This window comes from Psittacula echo (genome assembly GCF_963264785.1).
Source record: "Psittacula echo genome assembly, chromosome: Z".
NCBI classification, from domain to species: Eukaryota; Metazoa; Chordata; class Aves; order Psittaciformes; family Psittacidae; genus Psittacula; species Psittacula echo.
The window spans coordinates 85,732,705-85,749,560 of NC_137742.1; the positions used below are offsets into that span (position 1 = coordinate 85,732,705).

Below are 16,856 nucleotides of genomic sequence, written 5' to 3' on the forward strand. Positions count from 1 at the left end.
CAACTCTAAAAAAGCACTAGTTCACTGAACTATCTCATGGCTGTGCTAAAAGGTAATTTCCAAAGGAAAACTAAAGCAGTGAGTCAGGTTGGGGAAGGCATTTCCACTCTTTATCCTGAACTGCAGAAATGGAGTACTGCACAGGCAATCATCCTGCAGCTGGTAACCAGCGTTTGAAGAGGCTTTCCCTGCAAGTTAAGAGAGGGATTTGGGAAAGGGAGAGGACATCCCTTGGTGGCAAGTCAGAACTTACCAAGCTTTCAAGCAAGGAAAAGATTATGAAAGATCTGTTGAAAATTGCAGCTAGGTGCATACAAGAAGAATTGTGTGTCAGGTCAGGATCTTAAGCTTAACTGGAGCAGCAAAAGGAAAAACAGAAGAGTGGGTAATGCACAAAGGACTGCAGAATTGCAAGTGTGCACACACACACATGGATCTTTCTGCATCTCTACTCTGATACTGTTTAAACAGCTTGGGCTGTTTTTTATAACCACATTTGGTTCTCCCTGCCCTGAATTCAAGTTTTTTCGAAAGACTTTTCAGAACTGTAATATTTATTCTGAATATTACCCATTTATGAAAGCTGTAGCAATACTGCACTGCTGTCACGTTTTCATCTTTTAAATTCATTTAGCCTAACGATGCTGCTTGTCAAAGGAGTACTCCTTTATTTGCACTCAGCCAAGTGTTCAGCATCACTTGCACACCAAACCCCATGTTATAAAGATACATTATTCATCATCCTCATATGCATACGCACATTCCTCAGCAGAAGTCTGGGCAGACATTTTGTCAGCACTCCAAATATCTTGGCCAGTAGATGCAGTGAATAAACTGAGCTGGAGAAACCCCATCGAAACACACCACGGTGCAGTGGGGGAGTGGAAAGCATCCTGCAGTCCTTGGGATTTAAGGGATATGAAGGCAAGATACAAAGGGACAGAACAGGAGCTGACAGCAAAAGTGTCTCTCCATCACTGCAGGAGTGTGATGCTTGACAGCAGGAGTGAAAGAAAGAAAAACCTGGAATAAAAGGACAAAAGAAACACCTTGGCACCTAGTCGAACAAGACTCAGAACACACCCCCTGAGAGCACAGGTTCTTGATACCCTGAAAACAAAACTCAGGCTTTCCTCCCTTTTTCACCTAAGAAGCATCTTTTTATAAGCTCTGGTTTACCCTTACAGGGAGAAGGCTGGGCTGGAGGACAAGGAGGAGCAGAAAACCCTAATGGCAAGTCCTGTGCTAGGTTCTTTGAACCATGAGCTTTGCCTGTTAATTGGTCTTATTTCCATGAATAATGTGTTGGCATTTCACTCTGCCCAAATTAGCTTGCCCAAAGCTTGAGAACTGGCTCAAAGGCAGACTGGCCCCCTGCTGCATTTGGACCTGTGCCTTTTCAGTTGATTCTCCATCTCCAGAGGATATCAATTAAATCTCTACTATATTCTATAGGCTGTGTCTGTTTGTGTCACACACACAAAAAACTTACTTGACTGGAACAGGCTTTTAGAAGAACAACCTGCTGTGGGGAGGTTAGATAACAGGTTTTTAACACAGTAGACGCACTTCAAACGTCTCAGGCCTTGAGACCTTTGACTCCTTGAGGCTAAGATTAGAATATATCAAGGATTTTAAATGCTCTTGAAATCACATACTGATACTAAGAGTGCTTTGAAATGAAGAGTGAAGTATTACTGACTGATAGTGTATATTGAGTCTTTAAACTCATTCATGAAAAACATTACAGGTTTTTTTTCCAGCTCCTCTCTCCCTCCAATTTCGTGCTTGGCATTTTAGTGGCAAGGATTGGGATAGTGTCCATTCGACACTGAAACATCAGAAAAGGGGATTTACCTTTTAAAGGTTATCAAATTGCTTCTCCGAGCAGCTAATATCCACATTTTGAAAGGAAAACCCCACACCAATAACTCACACACACCCCAAAGATGTCAGAAGCTATCTGCTACCAAGTCTTCAGACTTACATCTTAAAATAATGGGATAGCTGTTCCTAGTTTTAACTTAATTCAGCCTGCATTATTTAGTATTTCTAATATTGGAAAAATGGAGAACCTTCTGAGAAGTCACAGAAAAGTATCAGTAAAGTACTTTCTGGGGAAGCTTCTATAAAAAGATGTATGCTAACTGGGATTAACCTATATTTAAAAGAACAGTAATCAGAAAGGGACATTTCATTAACAACTTTAATTATTTCCAAATCCCTATACAGGTCATACCCCATTAACACAAAGGGCTTTTCTAATTTTCATGTACTTAGCAGCTCTGTAAGTCATTCCAATTAACAAGTGTGGGGAACATGGTTATAAAAAATTGGGCCTGTTTCCTGATCTGACAGCACAGCAACTTGCATTCTCCTTCCCTCTATCACCTCTCAAGGTTACAGTTTTCATGGATGATTGTGCAGGGGGCTCCAATTTAAATTCATGCTCCAGGAGTCTCAGCTGATGTCCAATGCCTCTAGCTCAGAGAGGCAGAATTCCCACAACTCTGTACGTAACTGTGTTTTACCCATGTAACTGGAGCATTTTCTTTAAGAGAATAAACTGTAAAGTTTCAGGTTGCAACAGATGATAAAGAATGCTTCAAGTTGCTACTAAATACCTTTTCATGTTAAACACAGGCCCAGTCTTGCCCAAAAGATTTGGTCACTGCTGGATTAACCTTGAATTGCCGAACACTAAAATTTTGTGCTGCTAAAACCTCTATCTTCATTGCATGAGAAAACAAGGTAAAAAGGAAAGCATTCCCCTTTTCTTCTTTTTTTTGAATATTCATTTGTTTTAGCCAAAACCCCGAGACTTCAGCAGCCTCCTAAGGAAAGCCATAAATCATGACTAGCACAGATTGATAAGGGAAAGAGGTACTCTAAGACCTATGCTGACCTGCGAAAGTGTCTGGCCTCATTAGCGCTGCAGAGGTTTCCTGAAGGTGAAGTTCACCCCAGCATGTTTTCTGCCCCCTAGGTATAATGACCTAATATGTGTTCAGTGACTAAGTTTACAGCTTGCACAGATGTTGCCTAAAACACAGCTTCAGCAATAAGAGATCCACTGCCAGTACTCATTAGTCAATAAAAACAATCATAGACAATGCATTCTGCTAGTCACAGCCATTCTGGAATTAAACAGAGATCTGGTATTTCTCATTGTCACGTAGCTGTAGCTACAGAATTATCCAGAGGTGGTTTCAGCAGTGCTGGAGTGCCAGCTGTATACATGCGGTGCATGACACTGTTCAGAAAGATGGAGTTACCTCATTTTCCTGGGTGAAATCAAGAGCATCTTCCCCTGATGCAAGCAGAGTATGAAGAATCCTTTGTTTCACCTGTTCCCATTCAACCAGCATTGATTCTCGGTGATACTCCTCAGCCATAGCAAAAGTCTGTTGGTGAAAAAAAAAACAGCTAAGGAACATACAGAAACATCAAACAGCCCAGCTCTGCTTTTAATAGACCAGCTCAAAACCGAAACATAAAATAGCAATTAGATAAATTGATAGGTCAGCCCTCAAGCTAATGATGTGTTACATATTATTTTAAGAGGCTTCCTTTTCAGGTACGAGGAGATTCAGAAAGTAGGGGGATGTGTATGTAATTAAGATAACTCTCACATTTTCCCAGCTGGTAAAACAGGGAGTCTGCGTCTCTTCCACGGTACTGCAGTACACAAAAAACTTGGGAAGTTAACACACCTCTGTTAAGAATGCAGTTAAGAGATGTGTGTTTATTGCCCATATTTCATTTTCAGGTTTTTACCAGTATGTTCTTCTTTTAAATATGAAATAGGATAAAATAAAAGTATTAAAGAATTAACCAGTGCCAAAAAATCAGAAAGTCTCTTTCATCAGGAATATAACTCAGGAAAGCATGCAGGAATACCGTATCCCAAGAAAAAACATCCTTTCACTTTTAAAATGGCTGATGTACTATATTGTCTTCAGATCAAATTGGAGAACTATGGAAGGAAACATCTTTTCCCTCAATATTCCATATTCTTGCAACAGCGTTAGGATAGAGACAATGCTTCACTACCTTTACTGTTATTAAGTATCCGGGACAGGAAATATGAGTATTTCCACTAATTCTAAACAGAGAGTAAGCTATATTGGATCTTTCACTTTTTTACCTTTCTGACCTCCTCTGTCTTTCATAGCTTTGTGCTGCTGTGTACATAACTAAATGTCTTGGCTGTCTGAATAAGTTTTTATCTCATTACAGCCCACTGTTAGGATATTGTCAATTAAGGGGCAAAACATTCCCCTGAATAATTGATAAGAGGCAGTAACATTGAATTATAGCGCATGCATGCAACTAGGGCATGAGATTTGTGTTTCTTTTTATATAAATTCATTTTATACTTTCATGGTAGAATACAGGTCTTATCCTTACCTTCACTATAATCATTTCAACAGGGTTTAAGTATGCTTCAATAATTACAGTATAATGATATGTAATAATTTAATAATGCTTAAGTACTATTTCTTATCATTTGAAAGAAACACAGGCACTGCTCCAGACCTGATGGCCCAAAGTGTACATGGAGGGAAACAACTGTAGCATAAATGCTAGGAAGCATTCAATGACATTTCCAAGCAGCAGCTTTAAGACAAACAACAGGAAGTGTATTTCCATACTGCATAATTTCTATTTGTTATCATGCCCCAGAACATGACAGATACCAAAAGCATAAATAGATTCAGAAACAGGATCAGATACATTGAACATCAGAAACCAACTTCTAGCTCAGAAAATCTTTGAAACAACTACTTGCTCAGAGGTAAAGACAGATGAGATTAACAAGGAAAGGCTGCCTTTTTTACTTACAGACTGAGTACTGGTCCCTTTCACGAGAAGAAAGCTGGACTCAGTAAACCCTGAGCTTAAGTGCAGTATGGTATTCTGGCTCTCCCTCAGACACAAGAATTAAACCATGCAGCACTTCTGCTGCAAAGGCCTGAACGCAGTATGTACTTCAACAACTCCTGTAACCTGGAGAAACAGCTACAATAAACACACTGAGTGTCACTGCTGTATGAGAAGTCAGTGGCACAAGGCACTTCTCAAGCAAAAAAGGAAATAAAACCCATGTTCTAAGCATTATCACCTCTAGAAAAGGCAGCAACCATGAAGAGAGGGTTGGAGTGAGTGTGCTGGGCCTTACGAACAACAGCTTCTCTGTTCAGACTCCTGTCTGTACTAAACACTGCAGTGGAAATACAACTGACAAGTATTTCCTTTTTTTTTTTTTTTTTTTTTTTTGCAGCCTCAGAACATCTTCAATTCCACTAGCTTGTTAAATACCTAATTTACTAATTCCTTACACACACACACCCCTTTTTTTTTAAGGAAAATGTGCTCTTCCCCCCAACTTACCCTCTTCCTCGACTCCTCAATGGCTGACAGCAATGCATTATCTTTTTCATTCTTCAGGAATCCCTGCAGAAAAGGAGAAAGAGAGCTTCAGTTAAACAAAATCAGCCTTGCACTAACATCAGGTACATTCTGTAGCACTCAGCTCTGCCAATCCTGAGCACTGCTCAGAGCTCTCCTCAGTCCACTCCTGAGAAGTTTAAAGGTCACTTTACTTCACCAGGGGTACAGTAAGATGCCCATACAGAGCAATGTGAAAATGAAAATGCACTAATCCTCTGGTTTAATATGCATTAAATCCTAGTGAAATGTCCTGTTTCTATTCTCTTTTATCTCTGTGTCCCAGCAACCGCTTCCTCTTGCTACCCATTTGAGGGAGCAAGGATGAAAGCTGGTAGGAGTGATAAGCCAAGATAAGATTGTTGGACTTGAGTATGTTAACAAAAAAATAAAATGGCAGAAGTGGAGCTCTTGAGAAGCCTGATAGGAACTGTGAAAAAGAGCCTTAAAAATAGTCAGTTGGGGAAGGATGGAAATAACTAAACAGTTGGAAAGCATACAGGAAATGTTTACTGCACAGCCTCTCTCCATGCATACAGCTGGAGCGGGTAAAAAATATTACATAAGAATTGTAGTTTCAATTTTCAGTGTATCAGTAAATCTCAAACAAGTCTGGTGTACATGAACAGATGGATTCAGATGAGTTGTTAGCTCCTTATTCCAAAGGTTACTTTCATGACCCATACTAGGACACATGCCATACTTTGAATTTTAACCAAATACAGCGCAGCAACACAGACAGACAACAGACAGGAAATGTTTATTACACCTTAACTAAAATATCTTCCTTTTGCATTTCACTGTTATATTGCCAATTATATCACCAACTACCAAGTTGATTTGTACTCTGACTTCAACTTAATCATGATTCAGATCATAAAAAAGGAAAAGAAGCATTCGTCTCCTCTGAAGTCATCAACTAGAACATTACTGACTTCATTAAGTGCTAATATCTTAAAAGTCTGTGTGCTCAACTCCACAGCTTCAAACTTCAGAGCCTCCAAGAAACCCAGGCAGTGGGAATTCAGTGTACCATGCTTCATGCTTTTATGAGAATCCACAACTGCAGCAGCATCCAACTGAACTTACTGGGAATTAGGAGACGTTCATGCCCTTCATTCCGCACATCCTCCTGCAAACAAATGCTTCCTGCAAACAAATGCTTCCTGCAAACAAATGCTTCCTGCAAACAAATGCTTCCTGCCCCAGCAATCTGATGATATAGGTCTTGATCCACGCAAGCTAGGTAGAGCTCAGGTTCTCCAGAGGAGCATGGATCCTGTGGCAGGACAGACACCTGCTGTCATAGGCATTTGGACCTTGGGGAAAACATTGCCTGTAGGTGTTTGAAATAGTCCTGCAGCGGTACTTGGCACAACCACAGGTATCACAGATTGCTACTTAGCTCTGAGAGGTGAGGAGAGTTTGAAATCTTCCCACATGGAAGAAATCTGGCAGGAAACCACCACATAGGTGTGCTGTCTGGCTTTCTGCTCCACAGCACCAGCATGCATGCAAAATAAAGGGCGCTGCACCCTTTCCTTCTGATACATGTAGAACAAGCATTTGGGGTACTGGAGAGTCTGTGACTCCACCCTGGGCTCGAAACAGGGACATGACCCTTTTCTGTATGCCAGACAGGGAACCAACTGCTGTCCTCTGAGACAGAAACAGCCCTTGAATTATATACAGGAGAGAGCAGCCACTTCTACACAGCATATTCTTCATCTCATTGTCTGCCACATTCTGCTTTATTTTTAGATGTGCCCACAGAGAAAGTGCAGTTACAGTATGAAAAAAGTAAGTGAAATCCAGGTCCTTGCGCGTGCCTGGGGACCAACTATTACAGCAGCTGTCACCAATGAAAGGGCTGCTGCAGTCACCTGGTCTTGGCTCCATCCTGGATGGAGATGCCTCTTTGTAAGGTCTGTCCATGTCTGCATGGCTGGAAGGACTTTGGAGGGCAACAAGTTTGTTATTTCACTGCTTCCAATCTAAACTGGAGAAAAATGGTCTGCAATTATAACAATTCTAGACCTTTAAAGCACACACCAACATCTGAGCAGAAGACACAGCCCCACTTCTGACGGTAGGGATCTGATGTTGCAGAGAACACTGCATTTGCCATATCATAACAACGCTGTTAATTTTACAGGCAAGAAAAGCCCACTGTCTCCAAGACAAAGACCTATAGCTTTCTATGAAGGTGCTAAGCACACTGTGAGCACTGGGCTCCTGAGCCCCCCAACAGATACAGGTCCTACCTTACTGTCTGCAGTCCTCCCCTCTCTCCTTGGAGGGACTTGTTCCCTGTGCTGAACAGGTACCTGCCTAGACAGGTACACAGCAATGATGGTAATCAGCAGAGTAATTGAAGACGTGTTTGAACTTCCCTTCAAGTCAGTAAATCCAGGCTGAGTATCTTTCTTAATGAAACCTCCCTGCTCCCAGAGTGCTCACCAGGTCCGTTTAAGGGAGTACATTACACTGAACGCCAATTAGGGGATGATAATTGACTTTTTCAACCTCAAAACCTACTCCTTTAGCAAATTAAGATCCTTACACATTCCAAATAGTATCTGTAATGCCTCACCAAGAAGAGGTACATTTTAAAAAGGTTACCCTATGCCTTGTGCTAAACATTATGACTATAGCGTGACAACTGTTGCTTCAGTTAATCAAAGGCTAATTGTCAAACCTCAGAAGAGGAAGTTTCAGTAGCTGATGCTAGGGCTCCTGCTACTGCTCACAAGACTGCTGGTGCTTCAATAGGCCAAGAGTTCCTGGGGTTGTCACTCTAGGCTTTGATGCTCAAAATTATACGTTAAGGAAGTGAGGAGTTTCCGAGTGCTGTAACAGCGTTTATTCCCTGGGTTTATTGCATTGCCACCTAGTGGTGAACTATTCTTTGGTTACTGGACATTTAGATTTCACAGATGTATATAAATGCACACAAATGTCCATGTGCCGTAAGAAAAAGCTCCCTGGAACAAGGGTGGGCAGAAAGATGGAAGACATGTGCTTTACGCTAGAGAATTTTTCTCCTCAAAAATCCCAGGTCGCATAACAGCTTTAAGGGTTCAGTATCTCTAAAGTCTGGGCCTTGAACAGCAGCACTGGTTGTGCTCACTGAGTTACACCTGCCCTGAATCTTTCTGCAGTCCCAGAGGCAACGTTTGACTGCCACAAATGCTGGCAGGCTGTACAAGGATACGGAGGCAGGGTGTTCAGCATGCACAGGGAGTATACGACCCACAGAGCTCGAGCAGCCCTCTCAGGGGAGATGCTACTCATTGCACAAGGAGCAACGAGACACTACTTCATATTCTGTATCCAAAAAGAGAAGCAGGAGGAAAACAGAGATAATGCTAGGAGACAACGAGCTATTTCACAGAGCAGATGGCAAAGATAGGAATAGCTAACATGAGCATCACTAAAATCACAGAGGCGAAATTTTTACCTTGCTGCTCTCCATGCACGAGCTCTGCCACTGCAGGGATCCTAACGTAGCCTGGATTTTGCTGGAAAAAGAAAACTTATCTGATTTCCCTGAGGCAGGTTTATGCAAAAAGCACACAGAGCCCTCATGTCATATCATGCTGTTCTGCTTTAATGAGTGGCATTTCATTTTTCTCTCTGTTACTGTGGGACTCCCACACATTCTTCCTGAGTCGAGTTTGGAGGGGAAGCAGCAGAACCCTTTTCCATCACAGGTTCTCCGCAACACTCACTGCTAAATGTTTCCTACACACAGTTTGTACAATATCTGATGAGATGGTGTTTGCCAAACAGGGACACAAGCATAGAAATACACCCACTCTTCCACCTTCAGGTTCCCATTTTCCAGATAGTCCTGTTTATTTTTAGATGTCTACTACTTCTCAGCATCTTTCCCCAGCACATTCCAGTTCCTCTTGAATCTTTTCCCCTTTAGATTCCAGTCGGATCTCCCCACATTCTTCCTCTTTTGCAGTCCCACTGTGCCTCTCTCAAGGATGGTGTGGAAGTGTGGCCCCACCAGTGGAGGGGCAGGACCCCTGGGAGCTCTGTGCCACTTCCTGGTTCACACCATGCTCCATGCTCCATTATCATTTCTCATCTCAGGTAACCACTGCCCAACACAGGCTGATGCAACGGAACTGTCCTGCTCCAAACTGAACTCCAGCAAGATGTTCCAGTAACTAATTCATTACCAGTATGAAACGGCATGCGTGCACTGATGGTCTCCTTTTGACAGGAGATTGAAAGTTTCTTCCATTTACTGCAGTAAATGAGGTTAGTAAACTCTCTCCTTGCTGATAGAAGTCTTTTAATTACTTCAATCAGCCAGGCCATACTTTTAATACTTGATCTTAGTATTCAAGCTGTCAAAGCGCAGGCAAATGTTGCCAAATAGGATACTGAGGCTTTGGATGTCGACAGCAATGGTTACTTTTTCATTGGCAAGGAAGGAAAGGAGAAAATGAAGTGAACAATCTGGGGCCTTTTCAAGTCAATTGCTCTTTGATTAAAACATTTCCAAGTGATGGATTTCCAGTAGATCAGTGAATGCTGCAAAGCACCAGCAGGGATGATGACTATATGGTTAACAAAAAAAAAAAATAAAAAAAAAAAAATTAAAAAAAAAAAATCATTCTTTGGCAATGGTTTGGGAACAATGTTGCATATCAACCACCTGATTTTATGATTTCTACTAGGAATGTTAAGATTTGCTAAATACAGTCCCACTGCGAAAGCGCACAAGTCTGAGCACACTCCCAGGGTGCTGCACCCCAGCACAGCTCTCCTGGCCATGTTTTCTCAGGGTGAAATGAAGCAAAACCTGGAACCCACTGCCACACAAACCTTACTATATTTCAATCCGAATTACTGCTTATGCTAGCAAAATTATCAAAGCTTGCTGGCTGGCTTTGATCAGATGGACCCATAAACAATGATGTGGCCATTACTGAGGATGGGGACATGCCAGCACAGAACGGGCAGTATTGGTCCAGACTCTTCTTCTGCATGCATCACACCAGCATCTCTCAGAAGCTTCTACAGGTCTCCTAAGATTTGTTTTGCAGAAAGCATCAACTTTTGCTAAAACACCACAAGTAAGCAGCTTCAATACATACCTTGTCCTGTGCAATACAGTGTCCTTCAAAGAGCAAGACAGCTACCCAAAGATCAGCAACCAAATACAATGGGCTAAGGGCATTTGTGAATTTGGCTTTCTTTTTAGAGGACTTCAGATTGCAAAAATTGCTGTGGGGCCAAAGCAGACTAAGGGCCCAAGCACAGAGATCCTCACACAGCAAGAGAATCCAAGGAAGGTTGATTTACCAACCAGCATCACTTCAAAGCTGCATGACAGACAAGAACATTGTACACAGATGCAAAGGTCCACTGAAAAGGAAGGTCTAATAATGCTTGTCTCAGTGTTCAAGAATTTAGCAATACAAGATTTTCCTAGCCTAAGACAGCTGAGCTTGTCAAACTACAATACTGAAGTTCCTTACCACTGTGCTTAGAACTCGAAATCATACAATGTTTTCCTAAAAAATTAATTCACTCTTGACTAAACAGAAGAAAATCCAGAAGGGTTTACAGTTTGCTAAGACCCAAGTGCTGGTTCTTGCATCAGAGGCTTTGAAAGCAACAGCCATGTTGAAGCTTTATAGAGAGAAAACCATGCAAACTAATAGCTGTAACACAAAATTGTACTAATACAGCCAAACACTGGGCTTAGGGAAGATCTGCTGCTCCACTACCTGCCTTCACAGGGGTCTTAAACCACCTTCCCTCAATGTACTGTGACTGTACTCCATGCTTGTAGACAATCATAGAATGGGTTTGGGTTGGAAGGGACCTTAAAGCTGACCCAGTTCCAAGCCCCTGCCACAGGCAGGGACACCTTCCATGAGACCAGGTTGCTTCAAGCCCTGTCCAACCTGGCCTTGAACACTGCCAGGGATGGGGCAGTCACAACTACCAAATACCTTCTGCATGTCGTCTCCTTTAGTCATGGAGGAGCAGCAGCACAGACCTCACCCTGGCAGCAGCGAGGGCGAACGCCCACTGTGCTCATGCACAGCTCCATGCAATGCACACAACTCCCCATGCATGCCCTGCAGAAAGGGCACCACCATTTGCCCACCAGCCACCTTCCATGGGTTATGTGCACAAAGCAACCTTTGCTGGAGACAGGTCCTGGGGCAGAAGCACGGCTTCCCTGCCCCATCAGCATGCCACTGAGGTAAGGCTTGATTTGAGTCAGTCTTTAATCTGTGTCACAGAACAAGCTGTAGGCAAATATTGACTAAATGCTCTCTGCCACAGGATAGTGCCGGCAATACAAAAATCTAGTGGTTTTTTGTATTATTTTACTGGTTTAGACTGTCTGATCTGTGAAATTCATGCAGTTTTCACAGTAATCCTCAGACCATATCCAAGAACACTGGATTTTGCCGTGTTGGATAAACATTACTCCTTCAAGCCGTGACAGGAAAAACTCAAACAGCTGAAAGAAGCACTCCTCAGGCAATCACAGATCAGCTCCTAACAGAAGCAGGAGCAGATAATACATGCTCTTTGACTCTTCTTGGGACTGTTTGGATCTGGCAAGTGAAGACTGGAAATGTGTTCCGTAGACATACAGGCTTTGAGGGAAGAAAGACACATACCTCTCAGCTCCTGTTTCAGACAGGAGACCATCCATTAAGTGTGGAAGTCTAGTATCAAACCATCAGGTAATAACAACCCACCAGCTAACATCAAAGCATCTTCCAGCACTAAGAGGCGTCATCATACGCCACACTCAACCTCAATTCTCCAAAATGCATTTGCAGCATGCAGCCATCAAGGAGAGTGCAAGGTGCTTGCAGCGAATATAAGCAACATCTACCATGAAATACACAGGGAGCACAGCTTTATCACACTGGAAATGTCTAGAAAAATCCCACTGTTCAATTTTTCTGCTGGAATACTGCACCAGCAGCCCCAAAACTGAACTGCTTGCTGCACGGCACTGCTTTATAGAGATCATTGCTGCTGGCAGGAAACATGACTCTGCTCATTTTAGTTTATTCTCATTTAACATAGGATGCTCATCGAGTTCAGGCTTCTACTCACTATAAGATCTCAGTATTTCACTTAAAACTGTACTTACAAGTGGCTTCCCTGCTAAGATATTGTGGAAATTCACTGCAGTGTTCTTATGCACTTTAAGATTTTACAAAAAAAAAACCCAAAACAAAAAAAAAAGTCAGAGAAATTTGCAAGATTTAACAAATGCAAGCGTAAAGATTGAGTGAAATAGGACACTCTATTCTAAAACCTAGCAAAATATATCAACCATGGAATATACGTAATTTAAGTATTACTTATACAGTGTAGCTAATGATTAAAATATTAGTAAGTATTAATACTATTTATTGTGTCTTTCCCTTTCAGAGCAAAACCAAAATAACTTCAATTACACAGATTAGCTTCTCACTCTCTGGCTCTAAAAATCTTTGCCATGTCATGTTGGGCTCCACAGTGCATGGGAATGCTCTTAGAAACAGTTTTAGTTGGGTTTGGGTCGGGTTTTTTTTTCAAAGTCACAAACACTTTAACAGCATAAAACTGAGATAATGCTTTTTTTAATCTAAAATTTTACAGCAAAGGTACTCAGAATGAGGTTCTCTTCCACGTACAATTATCAGCTGCCACTGCACAGATCATTTTTGACAGCATTTGTTAATGCAACACAAAAATAGTGTAAGGAACAGTGCTACTTTCTCTAGTGATCCTCTCTTCCTCCCCAGGCACATACTCATTTTCTTTCTACCTGCAGTGCAACTGGGAGCTGTTCAACAAGAATCCCATGTCCTACCAAGCTACAAAGTGCCAAGGAAATACATGCAATAACAAAACAGAAAGACTTGAATAAGCCTAACCTCCTTCGAGGTCATGCAAAGAACAGAATGATTAAAAAAAAAATAACCAATGAAAAGTCAAATGTATCTGAGCTAGAGAAAGAAGGTGGACATACTCCTGCCAGCCAATTACAACAATAGGAAGCATTACTCAAGAGCCACCATAAGGAGCTTGTTCAGCTGCCTAATATTGGTACATCACACCCCAAAGCATCTCAGACTGCATTTCTGTTTGCCTTGATAAAGAAACCAAAATGTCATAAAGGCAATTACATGCAAAGGCACCTCACTTGGAATAGAGAGGGAAGCTCTCTGCGCAGATCAGGCCAGCAGGACCAGCAGGAAGCCCCATCTCCTTCAGCACCGGCGCTTCACCACCAGCAACAGCATCAGCACAGAGCCAACAAACCACGCGATCTGAAATCTGAGTTCATTTGTCAAGCTTCCAAATACATGGCTATGTTTTTCCTCAAGATTTTTAAATGCAGAGGGACGCCCTTGCTCAGTGCTATGGCGAGTGGTTACAGTCTCTCTCCCCTGCGCTATAACAATCCTTGTGTTAACATCCCGTTTAAGAAACACAACCCTACAAAAACCATACACACATCAAAAGATTCACAGTCAAAGCAAAACTCAGGCCTTTGTCTCTTCCTTCGAGTTTATCTTAAATAATTCATGAGGTGATGCCAATACGTTTGAGATTGATAATGCACTCCTGTATTAAAAATATTTATAGAATGCAAATAAAGACAACTTCTGATCATCCACTGCAATAAGGTCTTACATCCACCTCTCTGGTATCATGCTTTTTAAGGGAATACTGAGGAAAAACTACATATTTAAATTATTTTAAAGCATTCCTTGTCATAACTAAGCTTGTAATACAACACCTCTTGCTGAACACATCCTCTCATCAGGCAGGACAAACCTGAAATCCAGCCATCAAAACTAATTTCACTGATGACGCCATTTTCTCATTTTTCTGCTGCCATTTTAGCACTGTGGTTCCTCCACGTTTTCTCAGAGGTATCTATCTGCGTGTCCTTCCTCCTCTAAAGGAAAGCATGCTCAAGTAATGCAGCCACAAATACAATCTCTACGTGGAATTCCTGCCCGTGTCATGTCCTTGCATGGCAGGGGCAGGGATGAAGCACACCACTGCCATTGAGGACCACACCTCGATTCACTGCACTGAAAGCTGGCGAGAAGACTCCCGAGATGGTGCAAGCTAAGCAACCAGCCACTGGAAATCTCTCAGCATCACACAAAATAATTGATAAAGCCAAGGAATGTGGACTGTCCAGCTCTGTTATGGAAGGATAGGCTTATCTCCAGGTAGCACAGAAAACACTAGCTAACAAGGGAGTAGTTTAGAAAGAAAAAGGCATAAAGGAGGCATAGTGACAAGCTTGCAGTGTCTGTGGCTGGGCTAATTGTACATTAGTATCAACATATAGGCAGCTACAATAACCCACTTCAGTTGGTGGCAGAAAATTAATTTTTCAGGATCACATCCGAAAGCCAAACAGCCGTCCCTATCAGGTGAAGTATTTCCCAGCCTGAAGCAGCACATTTCTGATAGAACACCAGCAAGGACAAATTATTAAACAAACCTGCTAGTCACTAACTCCCAGCCTCCTCTAACCCACTTCTGCACATTTTAGTGCAACCTTTCTGTCTCCCCTTGCCCTTTAAGTGCTTTATCTTTCTGCCTGTCTGGGAGCACGTAACCTTGCTGTTCGTGAGAAACAGGTTTGTTCTCAGGCTTTTTTGGGAAGCAAAAAAACATTATCGTTATGTTCACATCTCTTCTTTCACAATTTCAAGTGCATAAAACCAGTGAAATGCCTTCAAGTTAGTCTGAAAGTGTATGTAAAAAAAATAGTAATGAAAATATCAGTTCTCTTTACCTCCTCTTCATGCAAGTAGCGAGCCTGGCAGCACTATAAGCCTCACACTCTCCCTATTCTCAGGCTGACTCAAGCAGCAGGCTTTCAGCTCCTGTGCCCCCATCCCACAGCAGAAAGTCCATGCACCACCTTCCTGAACATTCCTTGAAGCAGTATTTATCTTTCTGCTTTGGCTAAAAAAGACAAAAAAAAAAAAAAAAAAGCCAAGCAACAGCCTTCCAGCCTCCAACTCTATTTCAGACACAAAGTGATGCATGCAGCAGACACTCGCTACCTCGAAGGGACAATGCCTGGTTCAGAGACATCAAAAATCCTGTCAGCTCTGTAAACGTGATAACCACGTTAAACTTGGATGCAAAACCTAAACCCCAGCAGAGGTGGCTTTCCTTAGAGCCACACCTCCACAGTGGGATTTCCCCTAACATTCCTATTGCAATCTGAAGTCTCACAGAAAAATCTACATAGGGAAGAAAACCTTTCCAAAGTTAAAGCTACTTCCTCTTGCTGACTGTGGCTGGCTGACACTACAAAGAAAGAGATATGATTAGATATACTGTAGTGTGAAGGATGTAACCTTTTTTTTTTTTTTTAAATTTTAAGAAAACAAGCGAATTTGAAGTTCTGATGTCTTAAATAACACGGGATGATTTGGCAAAATCATCCACCTGAGTTAGAAAAGTAAGCCCACATTAGCTAGCCCATTCTTCCTAAATATTGGACATAAATAATAGCTACTTTATTCAGGTAGCTGTATTTAGTTATTAACAGGTATTTTCGGCATGAGAGGGTGTCCCTCAGAATAAATATCAATATTTTACTGACAGTGAAAGCACACAATTTGGAGTTCATACATGTCTTGACATTTTTAAATCCTCAATTTAAACACGCTGTGGTCTTCAGAAATGGTGTTTCTTTACTACATTCCTGATACATTTCACAGAGCTGATTATTTCAATTACCTATGAATTAATAATTACAGATCATTGAAATAAAAACCAAAAGGCTGGAATATGCCTGTTTTAATAATACAATTTGTATTTTTAAATGTTTGACATTATAAAGCTCAGAGAAAGAGGTGTGCACTAAAATTCTCTGCTACAACAAATGATGTTATAGTAAGTACTTTATCCTTTTTCAGCTCATTTCTCCTATTGTGCAATAAACCCCAGGTTTAAACTTTTCAGACTTGGAGCAGGAGCCCAGTGTGCTGAGGATACACCAGAGACAAAAGGTTTCCATTTTTCTCTTCTGGCTGTACTCCACCCTTGCTGAGGAACTTTCTAGCAGTGAAGCCTTTATTTGTGTGTCGCATTAACAAGACACACGAGCTTTCGGACTTTAATGTACATGAAATGGCAAGTCAGCTGCTGCCAGCAGATATCACAGGAAAACCCTGCTAGAAGAGACCTACAGCTAATTATTAATTACGGTGGCTCAGTCCTCTTTAAGTACATTAATTTATGGAGCTTAGTTGAACCGTGTTTCCCACCCACTTCAGACAAAGGAAAATAATTTGCCACAGTGTACTAACTGCAGGGGTAATTGAGCCATCTCCCATACAGGGTAAGTGGAGATGCCTTCCTCCATCTTTTTA

The 16,856-nt window shown here is 41.7% G+C and overlaps 1 protein-coding gene across 2 annotated transcripts in view; it reads right to left on the reverse strand.

The window, feature by feature from the left end:
* Window positions 1-16,856, reverse strand: part of NUP93 (nucleoporin 93) — an 84,616-nt gene that overhangs the window by 27,946 nt on the left and 39,814 nt on the right. For both annotated transcript variants that reach the window (XM_080638641.1, XM_080638642.1), the window contains 2 exons: window positions 5,395-5,457; window positions 3,276-3,404 (listed from right to left, as the gene is read on the reverse strand). In XM_080638641.1, the coding sequence (XP_080494767.1) occupies window positions 3,276-3,404; window positions 5,395-5,457 (192 nt within the window). The remainder of the gene's footprint in view (window positions 1-3,275; window positions 3,405-5,394; window positions 5,458-16,856) is intronic.